The 17,296-nt window shown below is 34.1% G+C and overlaps 6 protein-coding genes across 6 annotated transcripts; 4 read left to right on the forward strand and 2 right to left on the reverse strand.

The window, feature by feature from the left end:
* The first annotated feature begins 388 nt into the window (after nt 1-388).
* Nucleotides 389-2,272, forward strand: LOC136417391 (alkylated DNA repair protein alkB homolog 8). Its single transcript, XM_066403062.1, has one exon. The coding sequence runs from the start codon at nt 420-422 to the stop codon at nt 2,259-2,261; it is 1,842 nt and encodes a 613-aa protein (XP_066259159.1). The 5' UTR covers nt 389-419; the 3' UTR covers nt 2,262-2,272.
* Nucleotides 2,273-2,274: 2 nt separating this feature from the next.
* LOC136417392 (DDB1- and CUL4-associated factor 13) lies at nt 2,275-4,531 on the reverse strand. Its single transcript, XM_066403064.1, has 4 exons — nt 4,374-4,531; nt 3,589-4,303; nt 2,968-3,268; nt 2,275-2,562 (listed from the first exon to the last, which is right to left on the reverse strand). Exons 1-4 carry the CDS (start codon nt 4,441-4,443, stop codon nt 2,311-2,313), a joined length of 1,338 nt encoding a protein of 445 aa, XP_066259161.1. The 5' UTR covers nt 4,444-4,531; the 3' UTR covers nt 2,275-2,310.
* Nucleotides 4,532-5,432: 901 nt separating this feature from the next.
* Nup43 (Nucleoporin 43kD) lies at nt 5,433-7,239 on the forward strand. Its single transcript, XM_066403047.1, has 4 exons — nt 5,433-5,794; nt 5,891-6,143; nt 6,203-6,403; nt 6,842-7,239. Exons 1-4 carry the CDS (start codon nt 5,546-5,548, stop codon nt 7,216-7,218), a joined length of 1,080 nt encoding a protein of 359 aa, XP_066259144.1. The 5' UTR covers nt 5,433-5,545; the 3' UTR covers nt 7,219-7,239.
* On the reverse strand, nt 7,170-9,736 carry Sec6 (Exocyst complex component Sec6). The gene is made up of 2 exons (XM_066403046.1): nt 9,559-9,736; nt 7,170-9,510 (listed from the first exon to the last, which is right to left on the reverse strand). The coding sequence occupies exon 2, from the start codon at nt 9,487-9,489 to the stop codon at nt 7,255-7,257; it is 2,235 nt and encodes a 744-aa protein (XP_066259143.1). The 5' UTR covers nt 9,490-9,510; nt 9,559-9,736; the 3' UTR covers nt 7,170-7,254.
* A 209-nt stretch (nt 9,737-9,945) lies between these two features.
* eIF3m (eukaryotic translation initiation factor 3 subunit m) lies at nt 9,946-12,130 on the forward strand. The gene is made up of 6 exons (XM_066403143.1): nt 9,946-10,103; nt 10,672-10,851; nt 10,989-11,083; nt 11,164-11,382; nt 11,442-11,851; nt 11,908-12,130. Exons 1-6 carry the CDS (start codon nt 10,059-10,061, stop codon nt 12,093-12,095), a joined length of 1,137 nt encoding a protein of 378 aa, XP_066259240.1. The 5' UTR covers nt 9,946-10,058; the 3' UTR covers nt 12,096-12,130.
* Nucleotides 12,131-12,783: 653 nt separating this feature from the next.
* On the forward strand, nt 12,784-16,993 carry PRAS40 (Proline-rich Akt substrate 40 kDa). Its single transcript, XM_066403144.1, has 9 exons — nt 12,784-12,963; nt 13,820-13,984; nt 14,110-14,283; nt 14,346-14,454; nt 14,514-14,688; nt 15,092-15,191; nt 15,347-15,533; nt 15,695-15,852; nt 16,291-16,993. The coding sequence occupies exons 2-9, from the start codon at nt 13,871-13,873 to the stop codon at nt 16,408-16,410; spliced, it is 1,137 nt and encodes a 378-aa protein (XP_066259241.1). The 5' UTR covers nt 12,784-12,963; nt 13,820-13,870; the 3' UTR covers nt 16,411-16,993.
* Nucleotides 16,994-17,296: the final 303 nt, after the last annotated feature.

Genomic DNA, 17,296 nt, shown 5'->3' on the forward strand with positions numbered 1-17,296 from the left:
GCGGCTGCGGCTGAACTCTATTGGTTTTGATGAAAGAAATTATTCTTTACTGCCCTTTTAAGTCTCAATTTTTTTTTTTCTTAATTTATTCACTGACTTCTTAGGCCTAATAAGAATTCTTTAGGCGAACATTGTCCCATCAAAATATAATTGCTTTCAATCCAAGTGAATTAATAAGTATGGCTGCTTTCCCTTTGTGTTCCACCCTGAATTTTAGGTACTTCCAATGAAAGAATGAGAAAAGTACTAGTCACTATTTTATCAAGAATTGGAAACCACTTCAAAAAGTTTGGAGTTTTTTAAATAGATGGCGCTAAAAATGTTATCGATTTATCTAGTTGCCTAAGCATCGAGTAAAATTGAGGTTAAAATCGAATTTGTTCTTCGCTTATAATTCATTACAATTTCCAAATTTGAAAATGTCCATTCTAGAAGAAAACTCAACTTTAAGCCAACGTAGAAAATTAAACAAGAAACTAACGAAATACCACCAATTCCTAGAACAAGATGCCAATATCGAAGTGTCAGATGCGCCAACCAAAAACTTAGTAATATGCAATACAGGCCTCGTAAATGGATTAACTGAAGAAACAATTTTTGAACATTTCGAGAAACATGGAGCGTTGTCCGGTATATGGATGCTCCCTGGAAAGTCCTTTTGCCACGTGTCCTACGAAATTCTGGACTCTGCTATCCAGGCATATAAATCATTTAATGGGAAACTAAAAATTGCACAAGACAACAAACCGATTTACTTACTTTATACTAATAAACCTGCAATCCAAAATTCTGCAACAACGTGGGGGGAATTGCCTCCAGGGTTGATACTTATCAACAATTTCATAAACCTCCATGAGGAACAACAACTGTTAGATTTGTGTATATTCAATAAAGATACCTCTAGCACAATGAAACACCGTCAAGTAAAACACTATGGATTCGAATTTCTCTATACTATTAACAATGTAGACAAAAACAAACCTTTAACTGAAGTCTTGCCTTCAGAAACTAACTTTCTATGGAGCAAATTAGGAAAGCATAAAAAGGATTTTGAATATTTTAAACCAGACCAATTGACAATAAACCATTACCTGCCAGGTCAAGGAATACCACATCACATTGACACTCACAGTGCCTTTGAAGACCCAATAGTATGCCTTTCACTTGGATCTGCAATAGTCATGGAATTCAAGACAGAAAACAAACATGTTAACATAATGTTGCCTCAAAGATCCCTACTTATAATGTCCAAGGAAAGTCGCTATAACTGGACTCATGGAATTGTGCCCAGAAAATTTGATGTGGTTAAAAATAAATCTCAAAGTGGCTTTACTTGCTTGAAACGAGGCACTCGTGTTTCGTTCACATTTCGAAAAGTATCAACTCAGCCTTGTTCTTGTGCTTATAAATCAAAGTGTGATTCTGCCAAAAAAGAACTTGCCATTGGAGAGGAAGTAGCTTCTCAATTAGAAGAATTGCATGTGCATAAAGTTTATAACAATATAGCTGATCATTTTAGTGATACTCGTCACAAGCCATGGCCTAATGTGTTACAATTTGTGCATTCATTCAAATCTGGTGATATTCTTGTCGACATTGGCTGTGGCAATGGCAAGTATTTAGCCAATAATCCTCTAATTTATGACCTAGGATGTGATCGAAGTGTAGGTTTAATTGATATATGCAGAAATAGGAATTTTGAAGCATTCATTGCTGACTGCCTATCCATCCCTTTAAAAGATAACAGTGCCGATGGAGTGATTAGCATTGCAGTTCTGCATCATTTGGCTACAGAAACAAGAAGAATTAAAGGACTTAAAGAGATTATCAGGATATTGAAATTGGGGGGTCAGGCTTTGATTTATGTGTGGGCACATGATCAGATGAATAATTACAAAAAATCTGCATATATCATGCAAGACAGAAAGAATAGAAAAAGTTTACCAAAAGTACAAACAGTAGAAGAGTCACAATTAGTTTCCTTATCTGGAGGGGAAATATCCTTACCTGTGCATACAAATAGAAGTAATTTTCAAGCAAACGACATTTTAGTGCCATGGAAGCTGAAGGATGAAGAAAAAACCACATTTTTACGATTTTACCATGTTTTTGAAAAAGGCGAATTAGATAATTTATGTAGAAAAATAGATAATGTCGAGATTGTTAAGAGTTATTATGATCAGGGAAATTGGTGTGTTTTGCTTAAGAAGGCAAATGTAAAAAGCATAATTGAAAATAAACTGGACGATCAAATTGAATGAATATGTCAAAATATATATATAAAACTAATTTTATTTCGACCTTATAAAACTAATTAACTTCTTTAATAACATGTTTGTCCCTTTCAGCCACATAAGGAACTTTCCCCTTCTTAGAATGCCTCCTTCTATTACTCTCCTTCTTCTTTTGCTTCTCCTTAATAGTCCTTAACTCCCTCTGTGCATTGTAAATGTGTTTCGGCACTTGCCTGTGTCTGCTAATCCTTTTAATTTGTGGGTAGCTAGCAAACTTCTCTTTCAATGCTTCAGCACAATCCAAAGCATTTCGCTCCTTTGTGGTTAACTAAAATAACAGCATAGTCATTAACTTCTCTTCAAATAATTACTTTTACACAAATAGATTGAAACTGTTTATTCACATCTTAGTTTTCAGTTATAACCAGCAGATGTTAAGTTTTTACAAACCGTCACTCACGGCAATGGGTAGGTAAAGTAAAAATAATGCCTTTCTTCCTGCCCTTAATCAAATAACTATGTAGGTAAATTATTCTACTGGCTTATAGAAGATTAAGCAAATATCATTTGTTCATAATATGCTGTATGTGTCTCACATTGAAAGATGGACAACGCCCTTAACTAAGCAAAGGTCCTCTGTTTTGCATTGAGCCTTAAGCTTTGACTATTGGCATAATCTTTTTTCAGGCCTATACACATAAATACCTAATAGTGTAATATAATAATAGCTTACCGGTCCTAGTTTTTCAGATGCCCGAGCCTTCCAAATACGAATATTCATTTCATCTGAGCCACTAATGATGAATTTATTATCTAATGTCCAGTGGACGCAGGTTAGTCTTTGCATTCGCTTTGTATGGTAGATTTCACGAGAATGTCCATGATCTGTTGGGAATATTCTTATGGTTTTATCATAACTACCAGAAACAAATTCTTTTCCAGTAGGAGCATAGTCTACAAAAGTCACTGCTTCCACATGATCCATATGAACATTTGCTGGTTTTTTTAAATTTCGACAGTCAAATGTATAAAGGCTGCAATAAAAATATACATTTTTTATTAAGTTAACTTTTCCATTTAGTACTTAAGATAAATCTTCACTGGAAAACATGCAGTATGACACACCAACAAACAAGGGCCCTTTTCTATCAAACCATGTGAGAATAATAATGAAAATTCTTTTTTCCATGAAATTGGCAATGACACTTTTTGGTGACCTAATGAACAAATATTTCTGAAATTTATGACTGCCTAACATTTGCAAAAAATGGTTAAGTTACAGTTATGAAATACTTCAGAGGTTGCTAGTATCACAGATTAGGTTCAAATTTTTACCACCAAAATTTATACTTACTTGTAATCTTCATTAGCCACTGTAAATATAAAAGCTTCCATGGGATTCCAAGCCAATTTGTTGGGTCTAAGCTTCATAATAACTTTCCTAAGAGGCCCATTATCTCTTGTGTCATATAAAATAATGCTTCTATCACTTGCACAAGCTCCAAGGACATTAGGTTCCACCATATTAAATGCTATATCATGAAGACTGTCTACACCCCACTGGTAGCTCTTCAAAGGCTCATTCCTAGTTTCCTCCCAAACTTGCAGCACTTCACCAGCAGTAGCAAACATGGCACTCTTTTTATGATGTGTAATTGATGTTATCACAGTCTTACTGAGAACTGTGTTTAAAGGTTCTTCCTCCTCTCCAAATTGGGGTGTTAAAGAGTTCCATGTTTTCACAGTTTTATCATCTCCAATAGTGATGAAATGGTCACCTTTTGGAGTGTAAACAATGCCTCGAACTATACCATTATGGGCAACAAATTCCCTGAGGCACAATCTTTGGGGAATATCCCAAACCCTCAACTCTCCATCAAAGGAGCCACTTGCAATTGTAGCAAGATGCCTTGGATGTTTTGCAATGCAAGACACACTATCACGGTGTCCATCCAAACTGCCCAAAAAGGGCTTTGCAAAAACTTTTTCCAATTTGACTGCATTCAAAGCTCTAGTGTATTCTCTTGCCGCTTCAAATGGATGCAAGGAAGGATCATAGTTGTGAAAAACTGTAAATGAAAAGGCGAAACAGGCGGTTTAAAGGGCTGTATTATGAGGTGTTATAGCCTCATAGTTTACCTTTATGGTTTTCTTTCTTGGTGCCCCGCAAATAGTCGTCTGCAGAACGGCTGATTATCTTGACTTTCATTGTTCTACTTGAATTTAAAAATGACTAATTATTATAATTTTTTGCACTTTTTCATTAAGTTAAATCACGGTAACACAGACGAAAACGAACAGACAAATACCAAAAAAGTTGGGTTAAGACTTAGAACAGGCCATGCCCTCTACATCACAAACCACGAAGTGGAAAGTTCATACAGTTTAAAGCAATATACAGGGCGTTCCAGTCCAAAATTAAAACAAAAAAGTTATAAGATAGAGTCAGAGGTATGGGTTTTAGTGCATTATAATTCGAATTTTTATTTTAATTGGAACCTCCTGTATATTATTACATTTTTGGATTGTCTCTTAAATTTTAAGATTATTTTGTTTAGGGTACTTTATTTCGATTTCTAACTATTTTCGAGATATCCATGCTTAAAATAGGGCAAAAATATACCAAAGGTTCTATTCAAGATTAAAAAAACTTGAATCCTAGTCTACTATATTTTGCCACCATATATATTGGTCACCACTTAGTTCTGTGGTGCCCCACTCAAGAAATCATCCATTCCGAGAACCTGCACCGGCAAGTGGTACTGTCAGGAAAGTATCAATTCACGGGTGACAGTGGCGGACGAACAGAAAAGGTTGCTGGCCTTTAAAAGCGAAAATAACCCCTTGAAAATCTTTCTTTCTGCCCTAAACTCTCTCGAGATGAAGTACCATAACATCACCCTTAGTATCAGAGATACCAAGCTGTGGTAATTACTGCAAACCTTAACTCTGTGCAAAATAAAGTAACTTAATAGGAAAAGCGCGTATTTAAGCTACTGGATCAGTTTCTCTGTCGGGTTAAATACTGATCCTTCCTGCATGTCTACCGAGAACTATAACACAGAACGAATCCATTCACTCCAAGTGCACGCTACACTATTACCGACATCTCAATCGGTAAACGCTTGCACACATAACCCCAACAGTTCATCCAACTGTCACTGTCATAATGTCAATGGTTTGAATTTTTCTTTGGAGGGATTTTTGTTTGGTTATATTTTCTTTCTCCGAACTCGAAACCCTAAAGTTTTCTTTCCTCGTAAAAGATAAATAATTGTTAAATTGTTATATTTAAACACTCTCATCTAGAAATGTTTTCTGACCGCAGTTCAACGGCATTGTCCCATAATTTGCATGGAACATTTATTTCACAAAAAGTGAATAAAATCCGTTGGAAGCCCGAAAGAATAGATGAGGCCCATTTCTTCGTCACAGGAAGTGTGGACAACGAAACAAACAAAATAACACTTTGGGATTTGTTTGAGAACCAAGAAGAGGAAGACATTTATCCATTTACAGTTTCTGAGTTCCCTTATTGTGGAGATGTCACAGAAATTAAGGTAAATACAGACTTAAAGTTCATCATAAACGTCAAGAAATCAGTTTTTGAATTTAATTACCTTAGCACATCTAATACTTTGTATCCCTCTATTTAGTTTTTAGACTATGATCATTTTGCCTGTAGTTCATCTTCAGGCTCTGCTCATTTAATGAAAGTAGCCATATCAGAAGTTGGCCTGTACAGCATTGAAAATTATACTAAATGGAAAGATATTCATTATTTTAAAAATGGAGAGTCAAGTCCCTGTACAGCATTAGCAACACATGAAAATGATGTCGTAACTGTGGGGGAAGATGGGAGGATTAATGTCTTGACTGCCCAATCTGCAGATGTGGTTAGATCTATTGGTTAGCAAATTTATATATTTTAGTACAATTTAATTCATAGAAATTAAAATATAATCTAGATCATGCAGATAGCTGTTCAATTCAATGTGTAATTTTTTTAAAACACAATGAAATTCTTACCAGTAATTTGAGAGGACAAATGAAGATATGGGATTTGCGATCTGGAAATAAACCATCTGGTGCATTTATGCTTAGTGGGGACCAAGTGACTGCCACATATTTAACATTTCATCCTACACAAAGGCATATTATAATTGCAGGTATGTTTGTTCTACAATAACTACAAAAGAGTTTCAGATTTAAGTGGGTACTATTGAATTCAGCATGGTAGAAAATAGAATATAGAAACTTAATTTTACTCTATTTATTTCACATCTACAAATGCATAGAAGATATCTGGAAAATGTCAAATTTACCCCTTATCTGGGTTGTCTAAGTAGTTTATGCAAAACTCTACCATTTGATGATTTATCCAAACTTGCCTTAAGTCAAAAATTGATGGTTTCGAAAAAACACAAAGTTTCAAAGTTAAGTTTTTGACCAGGGTCGCTTTTTCCTTTTATATTTTTCTAACTACAGTCATTACAAAAGGTATTAAAAAAAATTAACCATCAACTTTTGATGATGACTAAAGCAAGACTAAGAATCTGTTGTAGAATTTTGTATAGACCACTCTGTATTTATACAATTTCCATTAGGAGATGAACTTGGGGCTTTAACAACTTGGGATCTGCGCCAAAACACGTATCCAGTAAATGTATTAAATGCCCATGAAGGGTCAATAACAGAAATTCAATTCCATCCAGATAATCCTGACAATTTACTGAGTTGTTCCAGTGCAGGTGAAATTTGGCATTGGTTCACTAAGAGTAGGTCAAGATACCCTAAAAAGGGGGAGGCCCCAGAAACAAACGTGTGGTTGGCTCCTGAAAATGTTAAAAGTAAGATGGACGTATTGACACTAATGCCCACCTTGGGAAAACCAGTTAATTCTTTGGATTTAAATCGGAATAAGGTCGTATGTGGTTGTGACAATGAGGCCATTTATTTAATTAATGGGATTACAATTCAATAATAAAATCATTCTTATATACAATGTGGTTTTTATGACTTAGAAATTCAAGTTTATAACTGTTTTAGGGAAAACTAGAGATTTAAATATGCTACTTCTATGTGAGACTTTTGGCCGATCCACATGGGCAACTTTATCCTTTATATCAGACCTTGACAAATCTCCTCTCAAACTTAGAAGTCGCATCAAATGATCCTCAGTTATATCTGGGTATTTTTCAAGCACTCTGTGTAATTCAAAAGACACCATATCATCATCGCTTTTTAATACTTCAGACAACATGGTAATTGCCTCAAAATCATCATCACCATCTGCCAAATCCCCATTTTTAGATAAGTTATTAAATAAGTTATTCAATCTATCCACTTCCCTGACAATTTTACTTGCAGCCTTTATACAGTCCTCAAAGGTCTTAAATGAGGTCCTTCTTAACAACATTGCTGTTAAATATCTTTTGGCAACAGTGTTTTTGGCCTGTTCCACTATGTAGTTATAATTGGGATCTGTTAACCTATTGTAATCTTGGAAGTAGTCCTCTAAAGTAGCATAGATGGTTTCCAAAGAATCCAAACTTGCCAGCCATTGGGAATTGAACAATTTGTCAAAGTGTTGATCTAAATCAATGAACAACTCCTCTAAGAGATAATTGCCAGTTTCATTTCTTAATTGCAGGAAAGTGCCTCGTAACCTATTGAAATTCTCACCAGTGTGGCCTACAAACACACTGCTTGAATACTGTTTTTCCAGGTGATTCCCCAAATCAACAAACTGCAAGCAGTGATTCACGATAATGATCATGTATTGAGTGAAATAAGGCACCTGCTTCCTGTCCTCAAAATATTTGTTTTTAAAGTCGATGATAGCATCTCTAAAAGAGTCCCTGAACTTGATGACTTGCTCCACACTTAATATCAGCACTTTCAAAGCAATTTCATCACCAATGGTTTTGGCCACATCCAAATTTTGATTAATCATTTGGAAAATAATAATGGGAGCTGCAGTTCTTGTATAGGACTCTGAGTCTGGAGGATTTGTGGACCTCCATTCTTCCTTTTCTGACCTTAAAGCATTCTGCATCCATTCTAAATAATTTGACTCAATGTCTTTCAAGTAATTTGAAATTAATGACTCCAACAGGGGAGAAGGCAGTAAACAACCAACTTTTTTGGTATACTCAATTAAGTCTGGATGTCCTAGCATTTCCTCTGAATGATATGTTTTAAAAACCAGTGAAAGCATTGTCACATATTCAGTTGATTCTAAACCATTCTGGATGATTTCTTGAAGATGTATGGACAGTGATTTATGATACATTGTAACATACTTGCTTACAATTTCATATTCTGGTGGAAAGCAAGGAAGACACAGTGTTTTCACTACACGCAAGTCCTCCACAATAAGTTGTCTTATGAGCTCTAGATATCTTATTAACCATCTCTTGTTGTCTTTCCTTTCCTCCACTTGAGTGCCTTCAATGCGGCTTTCAACTGATTGTTCTAAGATATTGAACATCATTTGCTTCCACTTTTTAGGTCTCCCAGGTGCCAAAAACCCACTTTGCTTCTCCTGTTTCAAGGCAATTTCATCTGCTTTTTCCTCTCTCTTTATTATCCTCAGGACAGTAACCAGCTCAGCAGGATTTTTTCTTACAGTGTTCAGTGTTCGTGATAAAACAAAAACTAACTGTTTTTCCAGTAACTTTGATAGAACTTCTACTTCAGAAAAATATGCTTTTAGAAGAGACTTGTCATGTGGGGACTGGTTAGGCAGTTTGTGCAACTCAAACAATAAATCATCTCGAGAGTTTTCGAGGTCTCTTAAGCATTGATGTGTGTGCAATAACTTCCCTTCATTAATCCATTGCTTCGTCCTATCAACACTATCTGGTACTGTAAAAATGTGCTTCAAGTTCTCCCTGGCAGTGACATACTGAGAATGTCTCATATTTTCGTCCCTAACATCACCTAAAGACTCATAAAGTCTCTGCACTTCTGAGAACAAATTAAAGGTCTTTTTAACATTTGTGTTGATTTCTTTAGACTGCTCTACACATAAATGTAATTGGTTTATTCCAGTTCGAACTCCATCTAGCTGTTGCTGCATAGCTGATTTCAGCAGTGCTTCCACTGAACCCTTCTTTCTAGTGAATCGTTGATTAATTTGCTCAATTTTCTCTAACTGGCCAGGTCGGTTGAACATAGTTACTATTTTATTGGTGGCTGAAGCTTTTGCATTGGCCTCCCATTCTCTCATGTTGATCCCTCGAGATGTCATGTTTGGTTTTTATAAAGTGATCTGAAATATTTTATTTATTATTAGAAAGGGGATTTTGCATGACCTTACCTGGTGGTACTTTATTATGGTAGTTATAGGTAAAGGCGAAAGGTAGTAATATTTATGCAGGGATGTAAACCTGAAATATTTTTTTCACGAAAACGATTAGAGAGGTTTAGGGGTTTTTCGATATTCAGAATACATTGAAATTAGTAATGATCAATTAATTAAATAATTCGATTTGTCTACAATTTTACAATATTTACATGGCAGTTGTTAAGTTTTTTAGTTTGTTTCTATTTGAAGCTGTAGATCCGGAAAAAACTTCTTTTTCTTTTTACCATATGTAAATAAAGTAGTATGATTAATAATTTTGATTCATCACAAAACGTGCGAAATGTCACTAGCCTTAGTAGGTGACATTTATTATTTAACCTCAAAAGTTTCTCCTAGTGTTGGTTTTACCTTGATTTTTAGTGCATTTTGATTCAAAGAAAATTGTTTTTTTGTTTAATAATCATAGTTAAAGTACGATCCTTTGTAAATCTCGACAAATCAAAACTCTCACAATGCAGGTTCCGCCAGTATTCATTGATATTGCTTTAGAAGATCAGGTAAACATATTACTTTGCCCTGTAGGTATTTGCTAACACATGGGGCCCTAAAATGGGTGTATTCGTGTTTATATTCCTTTCCTGTATAACTTGAGTAACATGCTAATGCACAGTGTTGCTGTAAAGTTTATTCCTTTAAAAAACATTATTAGAAAGATAGTTATTTTTTTATGGACATTACTCAGTTCTTAGATATATTGGGGAACTTACAGATTTATAAGAACTATTCTCACATTGCCATTACTCTTCATCATCCAGATGCAATCAATAACACTAATCTGATATCGCAGGATAAACTGCTACTGAAACTTTTGAACACTTGTCAAAACTTTGTCAAAGTGTCTTGGAAATACCTTGAAATACCTTACAATATCTTAAGGTGTACACTCAAAAATATCTCAGCAATCTGCTCCTTGTCAGAAACAACTTGATGCCACTGGAGGAGCCTATGATAGAATCAATTATTATGATCCATCAAATTTTAATATTGTTTATATTGCTAAAAACTATGCTGTTTTTAACAAATTAAGCAATTATATTGGAGTGATATAAATATTATTTTTTTTAGACTCAAGAGCTCCGAGGGTATCTGAAAAGTCTAGGAGCTGAAATATCAGAAGAGAGATCACCAAAAGGAATTGAAGATGACTTACACAAAATAATTGGAGTTTGTGATACTTGCTTCAAGGAAGGCAATGAGCCTGAAGTGGAACTTGTATTAAATGACATTGTCTCCATTATGGTTCTTGTAAGTAGTGTACTGATTGACTCATGAGAAAACTGACTATGAAATTGAGCAAAAATCTTAATTAATTATGATCATGTTCATATTGTTAGTAGTTAATGAATGGGAACAACACTAAGCAGTTTATTTTTCCAAATTAGGTATCACCTGAAAGGGCAGAAAATATCATTTTGGCCTTCTGTGAAAAACTCACAAAGGCGCAAGGGCAAAAACTTGGAGAAGTTTGTTTAAAAGCGTAAGTTTAGAGCTTTATATCTCCTTTTGTATATAACATGAAATATATAATATGTATGTGATATATAAATACATTTGCAGCTTGTGGTTGTTGTATCAGTCCCTAGATGAGAAGTCTCCTATGAGGTATCCTGTTTATTACCATTTGCTTTTAATAGCCAAACAAACAGATCAAATTAAAGCTATTTTCCTGGATGTTGCTCGTTTAAAACAAGAATTTAGTCAATGCCCCCCTTCCAATGAGGATTTACAAAAGTTATACCGGCTTTTGCATGAAGTTTTATTAAAGGGTAATCAAAGGTTAGTGATTCAAATTGTGTTGTACAATGTAAATACAATAATTCTATAAACATTTTTAGTGAACAAGCTGCCAAAGTAATGATTGAACTCTTAGGAACCTACACAGACAAAACGGCTTCTCACGCCAGGGACGATGCGATTCGTTGCATTACCACCGCAATTGCCGATCCCAAAACGTTCTTATTAGACCCTCTACTTTCTCTTAAACCTGTTCACATCTTGAAAGGCCAACTAATTCATGATTTACTCAATATTTTCGTTAGCGAAAATCTGGCCGCTTACTTAAAATTCTACCAGGAGCACAAGGAGTTTGTGACAAATCAGGGGTTGAATCATGAACAGAATATGCGCAAAATGAGGCTGTTAAGCTTTATGCAGTTGGCGGAAGCGACACCCGAATTATCTTTTGAAGCCGTTGAGCAGGAATTGCAGATTAAAAGAGATGAAGTTGAGGCGTTTATTATTGAAGGTATGTTTTTGGTTTAATTTGTTTTCTGTTTGGGCGAATACCATGTATTTCTGCAGTATTAAAAACCAAACTCGTGTGTGCGCGTATGGATCAGTCAGCGAAAAAAGTCTATGTGTCGAGCACGATGCACAGGACATTTGGCCGCACTCAGTGGCAGCAACTGAGGGATTTGCTGCAATCTTGGAAGAATAACCTTTCGGTTGTTCAAGATGGAATGAGGTCTGTAACTGCAGAGCAGCTATAATCATGGTGCAATAAGCACACATAATATGCTTAAGAAAGTGTGTTTTTTTTAACGCATTAAGTAAGAATAAATGCCTTATCCTTAGAAAGTGTTTTGTTTTATGTCCTTATCATTTTTCATAATTCGTCACGTGCCATGAAAAAGATAATCTCTCGTATTTTTAAGCTCCTTAAACAGATTTCTGTTTGGAAGTGATGATTTCATCTTCTCGACGATGTATTTACAGATTAGATCTTTGAGGAGATTCAATGTTAAATCGCCGGCAAAATTCCCTGATTTAGGATATTTGAATTTCTCACATGCGGATATTTCAAAACTATAATAATAATATTTATTGTGTAAAATAAATGCTACTATATTTCTGAGCTTAACAAATTTTTCATGTTCTATTTTTTTTCTATTTAATTTAACTATTCATTTTATAGTTTTTGTTATATGTACAAAATAATTCCACAAACTGCATTTTAGTGAAGGAAATATAAACATTATCAGTATAATGAAATATGTTTATTGATTACATTATATACACGTTAATACAGCTCTATTAATCGTTTACCCTTTCTTTTTGCCTCTCCTGCCTACTATCATTAGCATTGTTGTTGTAACTGTCAAATCTAACAAATATTCCATGTTTGTTTATTTTATTCGTAAAAAATGATCGGAATAAGAAAATTCTTTTCTTTTAGAGATTTCTCATATTAATAATTTACAACAATAACTTCTAAGAAATAATATTGTGTTACTTCATGTTGATGTTATAATTTTGAGAATATTCGACGACGCTTTATCATTGTATTGTTTTTGTTGATGTAATTTGCGTCCCAAAGCTTTTCTCTGTGACTTCAAATTCCTTTATTCAAATTCGCAGGTACAGTAACGTAAATAAATATTATTTTGTTGTTTTGTTGAAACCACTGAATGTACGTTTATCATAGAAGAGTCGCTTTGCTTAGTACGGGAGTGTGTCCTTGATAACTAGATTGCACCTACCTCTTGCGTTGCTTACCCGCTGAAAGCAGCGAAAGCAGTGACCATTTACTTGTAAACGAAGGTGTTATAAATACAAGTCTTTGCAGATTATATCGTCGTTGCGCTTTAATCAGACCAGTTCTAAGCTTTGAAGCCAACTGAACTTTCTATGATAAATATATGTTTGGTGGTTGAAACGCGGCAATTTGCCAAGAAAGAAGTGTATTTTCATAAAAATAGACTGCAAGTTAGCCTTGATAATAGCTTTGTTCCAATAGGAAAGAAAACCTATTTTGGCTCTTCAAAGACCAACTGGCAAGTGTTTCAACTGGTGTATGTTTATCTGACTCTATAATCTGTTTTCCTCTATTGGAACTCACCTATTATTGTGTAAATTCACCAATGAACATCAAACACTGCTCTGTAACCATAATTTTGTTATACAAACAACAAACAAACTTATATTTATATATTAACTTTATTAGGTTTACTCAGCTGCATAAATTAGTCAATAAACCTGTAGATAAACCTATAAATCTCCTGGAAGACTGCAGGGCAATAATTTAACAAATCACTAATATGATACCAAACATCCAAATTAATATCTAAATGTTTCCGATGTATCCATTATCATGAAGTTTACGTTGAGAATTTTACAAAATATTATTGGAAAAATTTAATAATTTGTAATGTGTAGTAACAGAACATAAATTTTTAATATTCCTCATTTCAATGTTTCCAAATTATGCTTTCAGTGGGGGTAAATTTACAGTTCAAGTTCCCGAGGCAACCCCATACACCACAAAATGATGCAATCTTGCAATTGCCTTAATATTGTAATAGAAGTGGAAAAGGGTGATGAGATAATTAATAAGGAATTTTTGGAGCTCTCCGATGATGAGGATGATATTTTTGATGAAGTGAGTGTTAAGTTAATGTATCTATTGTTATATTACAATTGTGCCACATTTAGTGTAGACATTAAGTCTGTGATATTACCTGATAGAATTCAAAATACCTACACCAACCTACAAGAAATTTTTAGGATCACTGGTACATAGGTAAACTCTCCAATGTTCAGAAAATACTTCCAGGATTAATCACCACAAAGCATGTTGGCTTGTGGACTATTACAAAATGCTTAAATTGTGATGTGCATACACATGCTATACACAAGAAAAAAGGTGCCAATTATGTGCTAGTTTATTCTAAATTGTTGGTAATAACTTATCACCCTCCTTAAGTGATTTTTAATTAACTTGTTCTTGGCTGTTCTTTTAGAAGCGAGAGGCCATAAACAACATTAAATCAACTGATTTGGTGTCATCGATTTTTAATGTAGTAGTTAATCCTAATGCTCTAGATCTTGAGGGTTCTGCTATAAATAATTGTAAGAATCTGTTAGAAGTGTTTTATAGGAGTAATTATTAACATATTTCATGTGGTTAGATTCCAACAGAAATGTGGAAAAGTCGGTGAAAGATTTAAATGATGTGGTCTCAAATTTTATAAGGAGAGAACAGGCAGCTATAGATGAGCGAATACGGAAATACAGTGACGAACAGTTTGAACTATTGAATACCTTAAAAGATAAGGCATATAAAGAAAGAGAGGCCTTAGTTAAGTAAGTTGTATATGCAATTTGTATTGGTTGTAAATTTAAATTTCTAAAGTTTCCAATCAATTGAAGAAGGTAGGTATGTCAGTTGTTTATATTGTCCCTTTTAGTGTCAAATTATTAACATGCTGGCGCCTTTAACTACAAGCTAGTTTCTGTTTAAGGCCAATAAGACTTGACTATTGGTCATATTCTGGATTTTGATAAAAACTAGTTTGATGTTATAATCAACAGTAATTAATAGTATATCCTAATGGTAAAATTTCATTGGCAGAGAACTTAAATAAAGATAATAAAAAGAAAAATGCATATGGACTCAGGATGCCAAATGCTCCATTATTGGATGAATTAAGCATAATTTATCGCCCTATATTAATTACTTTGCATTAATATTAGTTGCTTTTTCTAGAATAGTCCAAAATGCAGCCAAAACTAATGATTTTGACTTATCTCCTAAATCCCCAAAACTGTTTGGAAATATGTCTTCCAACAGACATTCAAATACATCAGTAAGTAATTATGCATCAAATTATGTAGGTACCTGTCAAAAAATTATATAGCTAAGTGGTAATGTTTTCTGCTCTCTAATTCTCATTTAAATTATAAAGATGTAATTATTTCAATTTATTTTCATTAAAATTGTTAATACCTTGGTAAACTTTAGGATATTCCATTCTCTCCTAAAAGACCAAAGAGTACCAGTACAGACAAATCCAAACAAACTAATCAGAAAGATGATGAATCAGATATGATGTTCACTTTTGAAAATGAGGACTTTTCAGCAATGAAATCTTCATTTCATGAACGAAGCTTGGAAGATAGTGAAAGTGAGGAAATTGAGGAAGCAGAAGGTAAATTTATTGAACTCTATTTTCTGCGGGTTTTCATGTTCTTTTGAAATGATTCTTGTTAGTTTAAATTATAGGTTGGTTAAATTAGAAAAGAATTAGTAATTTAGAAAATAGTAGTAGAATATCTCAAATTTACATATTTAAGTCAGTCGTTTTTCCAGATGTTGTTAACACGGTTCTTGGAATCGAGATATCCCGAGACAAATCCAGTTCCACGCCCACGGTTGCTAAATCTTGCCCAGTTGATATACCAATATTTTCTCAGCCTGTTAAAATTAAAAGTAGTCGATCAGGGGTTGCGGAGGACGGGCACGGTTCGGTAAGTTTTCTATTTATTATTATTATAACTAACAAATCGGAAGAAAAGTGTTGATTACAAAATATTCCTGCCAGATACAAAATTCTCAGGAGCATAAAAAACGGGTACCTTAAAATTTTACTAAAATATGACCTTAATGTAATTTTTTGATTCTTTACTCGATTTTAATGATTTATTCAATAGGTAAGAGAAAAAATGTCCTGATTAATTTTTATTCAAATATCTGAATGAACCTGAATCTATATGTATTATACAAGGGCAAACAAAAGTATGTTTTCCAGCTAAATTAAAAATACTTTGCAATTAAATTTAGTCTTCCGATATCACTTAAACCGGGTCTACACAGGGTGGTGGTTTCACATTGTATTTGAGTAAAATTTTAAGGTGACGATATTTTTTGTTATCTAAATATACATATTATGTATATTATCGTTTCAGTCTCCGCAAGAAAAAGAAGAATTTGATATAGCAGCCAGCATCAAAGCTTTAGCGAAGAGTGTTCATGGAGATGCAATATTCGGGGAGCTGCCGAGGCCAAAATTCAGCACACAGATCTGATCACTTACGTTTCTTCCAGATGTCTAGGTTTAGGTCCCTCGTACTTCCCGCTAGACCTTTTAATTGCTTTTCTTTTTGTTAAGTAATAAGTTGTCCCCAAGTTTCGGAATGAGTTTGATATAATTCTTGTCAATAGGGTTATCATTTTGTGGGCTGAATTGTGTTATTTTGGTTAAGTTAGAAAACCATGTGCCATCGCGAGTTTTGTTCCATTAATTTCAGATAAGGATGTTCACAGCGAACATTTCTCGTTATCCGTTATCGGTTGGTCTGTTTTTCTTTATAGAATTTTCGTTTAATTTGGAACGTTGTTTCTGAGCGTGTTTTTACGGTTGGTGCAGTTTTCAAAAGCAAAAATTACCATGACATCGTTACGTATTCTTCAAAAGATTTTAGTTAATGAATTTTCACAAGTATTTGCTTTTGGACTCAGCATCGCTATCCCACCTTCAACATAATTTTGTTTCCAGCCAAAAATATTGTAAATACTTAAGCGATACCACGATAAGTAAGTGAAGTTATGACTAAAACGTACAACTTTTATAGTTTTGAAGATTTTACAATAAAATTACTGGTTAACTCTCTACAATATGAAAATTTTCTATTTTATAACACTAATTCCTTCATCTATAATTGCCAAAAGACCCGAAGAAGTATTGTAAAAAAACCATTTGTTACTGCTAGGTCCCGAAGACCAGTTGCGTGATTGATTGCACCGAAATACCATTAGTTAAGGTGAACCAGTTCATACTAGTAAGAATGGAAAACTTATAGATAGAGAAACAAAGATAACATCCGCTGAGATCGAATATTATGTGGGAAAAGATTCTGATAACCTTAAAGTGGCAGATTTTTAAAGAAATTTAAGAGGTTGGTTGACGCCAAT

Source organism: Euwallacea similis, chromosome 28 (genome assembly GCF_039881205.1).
Source record: "Euwallacea similis isolate ESF13 chromosome 28, ESF131.1, whole genome shotgun sequence".
Lineage (NCBI taxonomy): Eukaryota > Metazoa > Arthropoda > Insecta > Coleoptera > Curculionidae > Euwallacea > Euwallacea similis.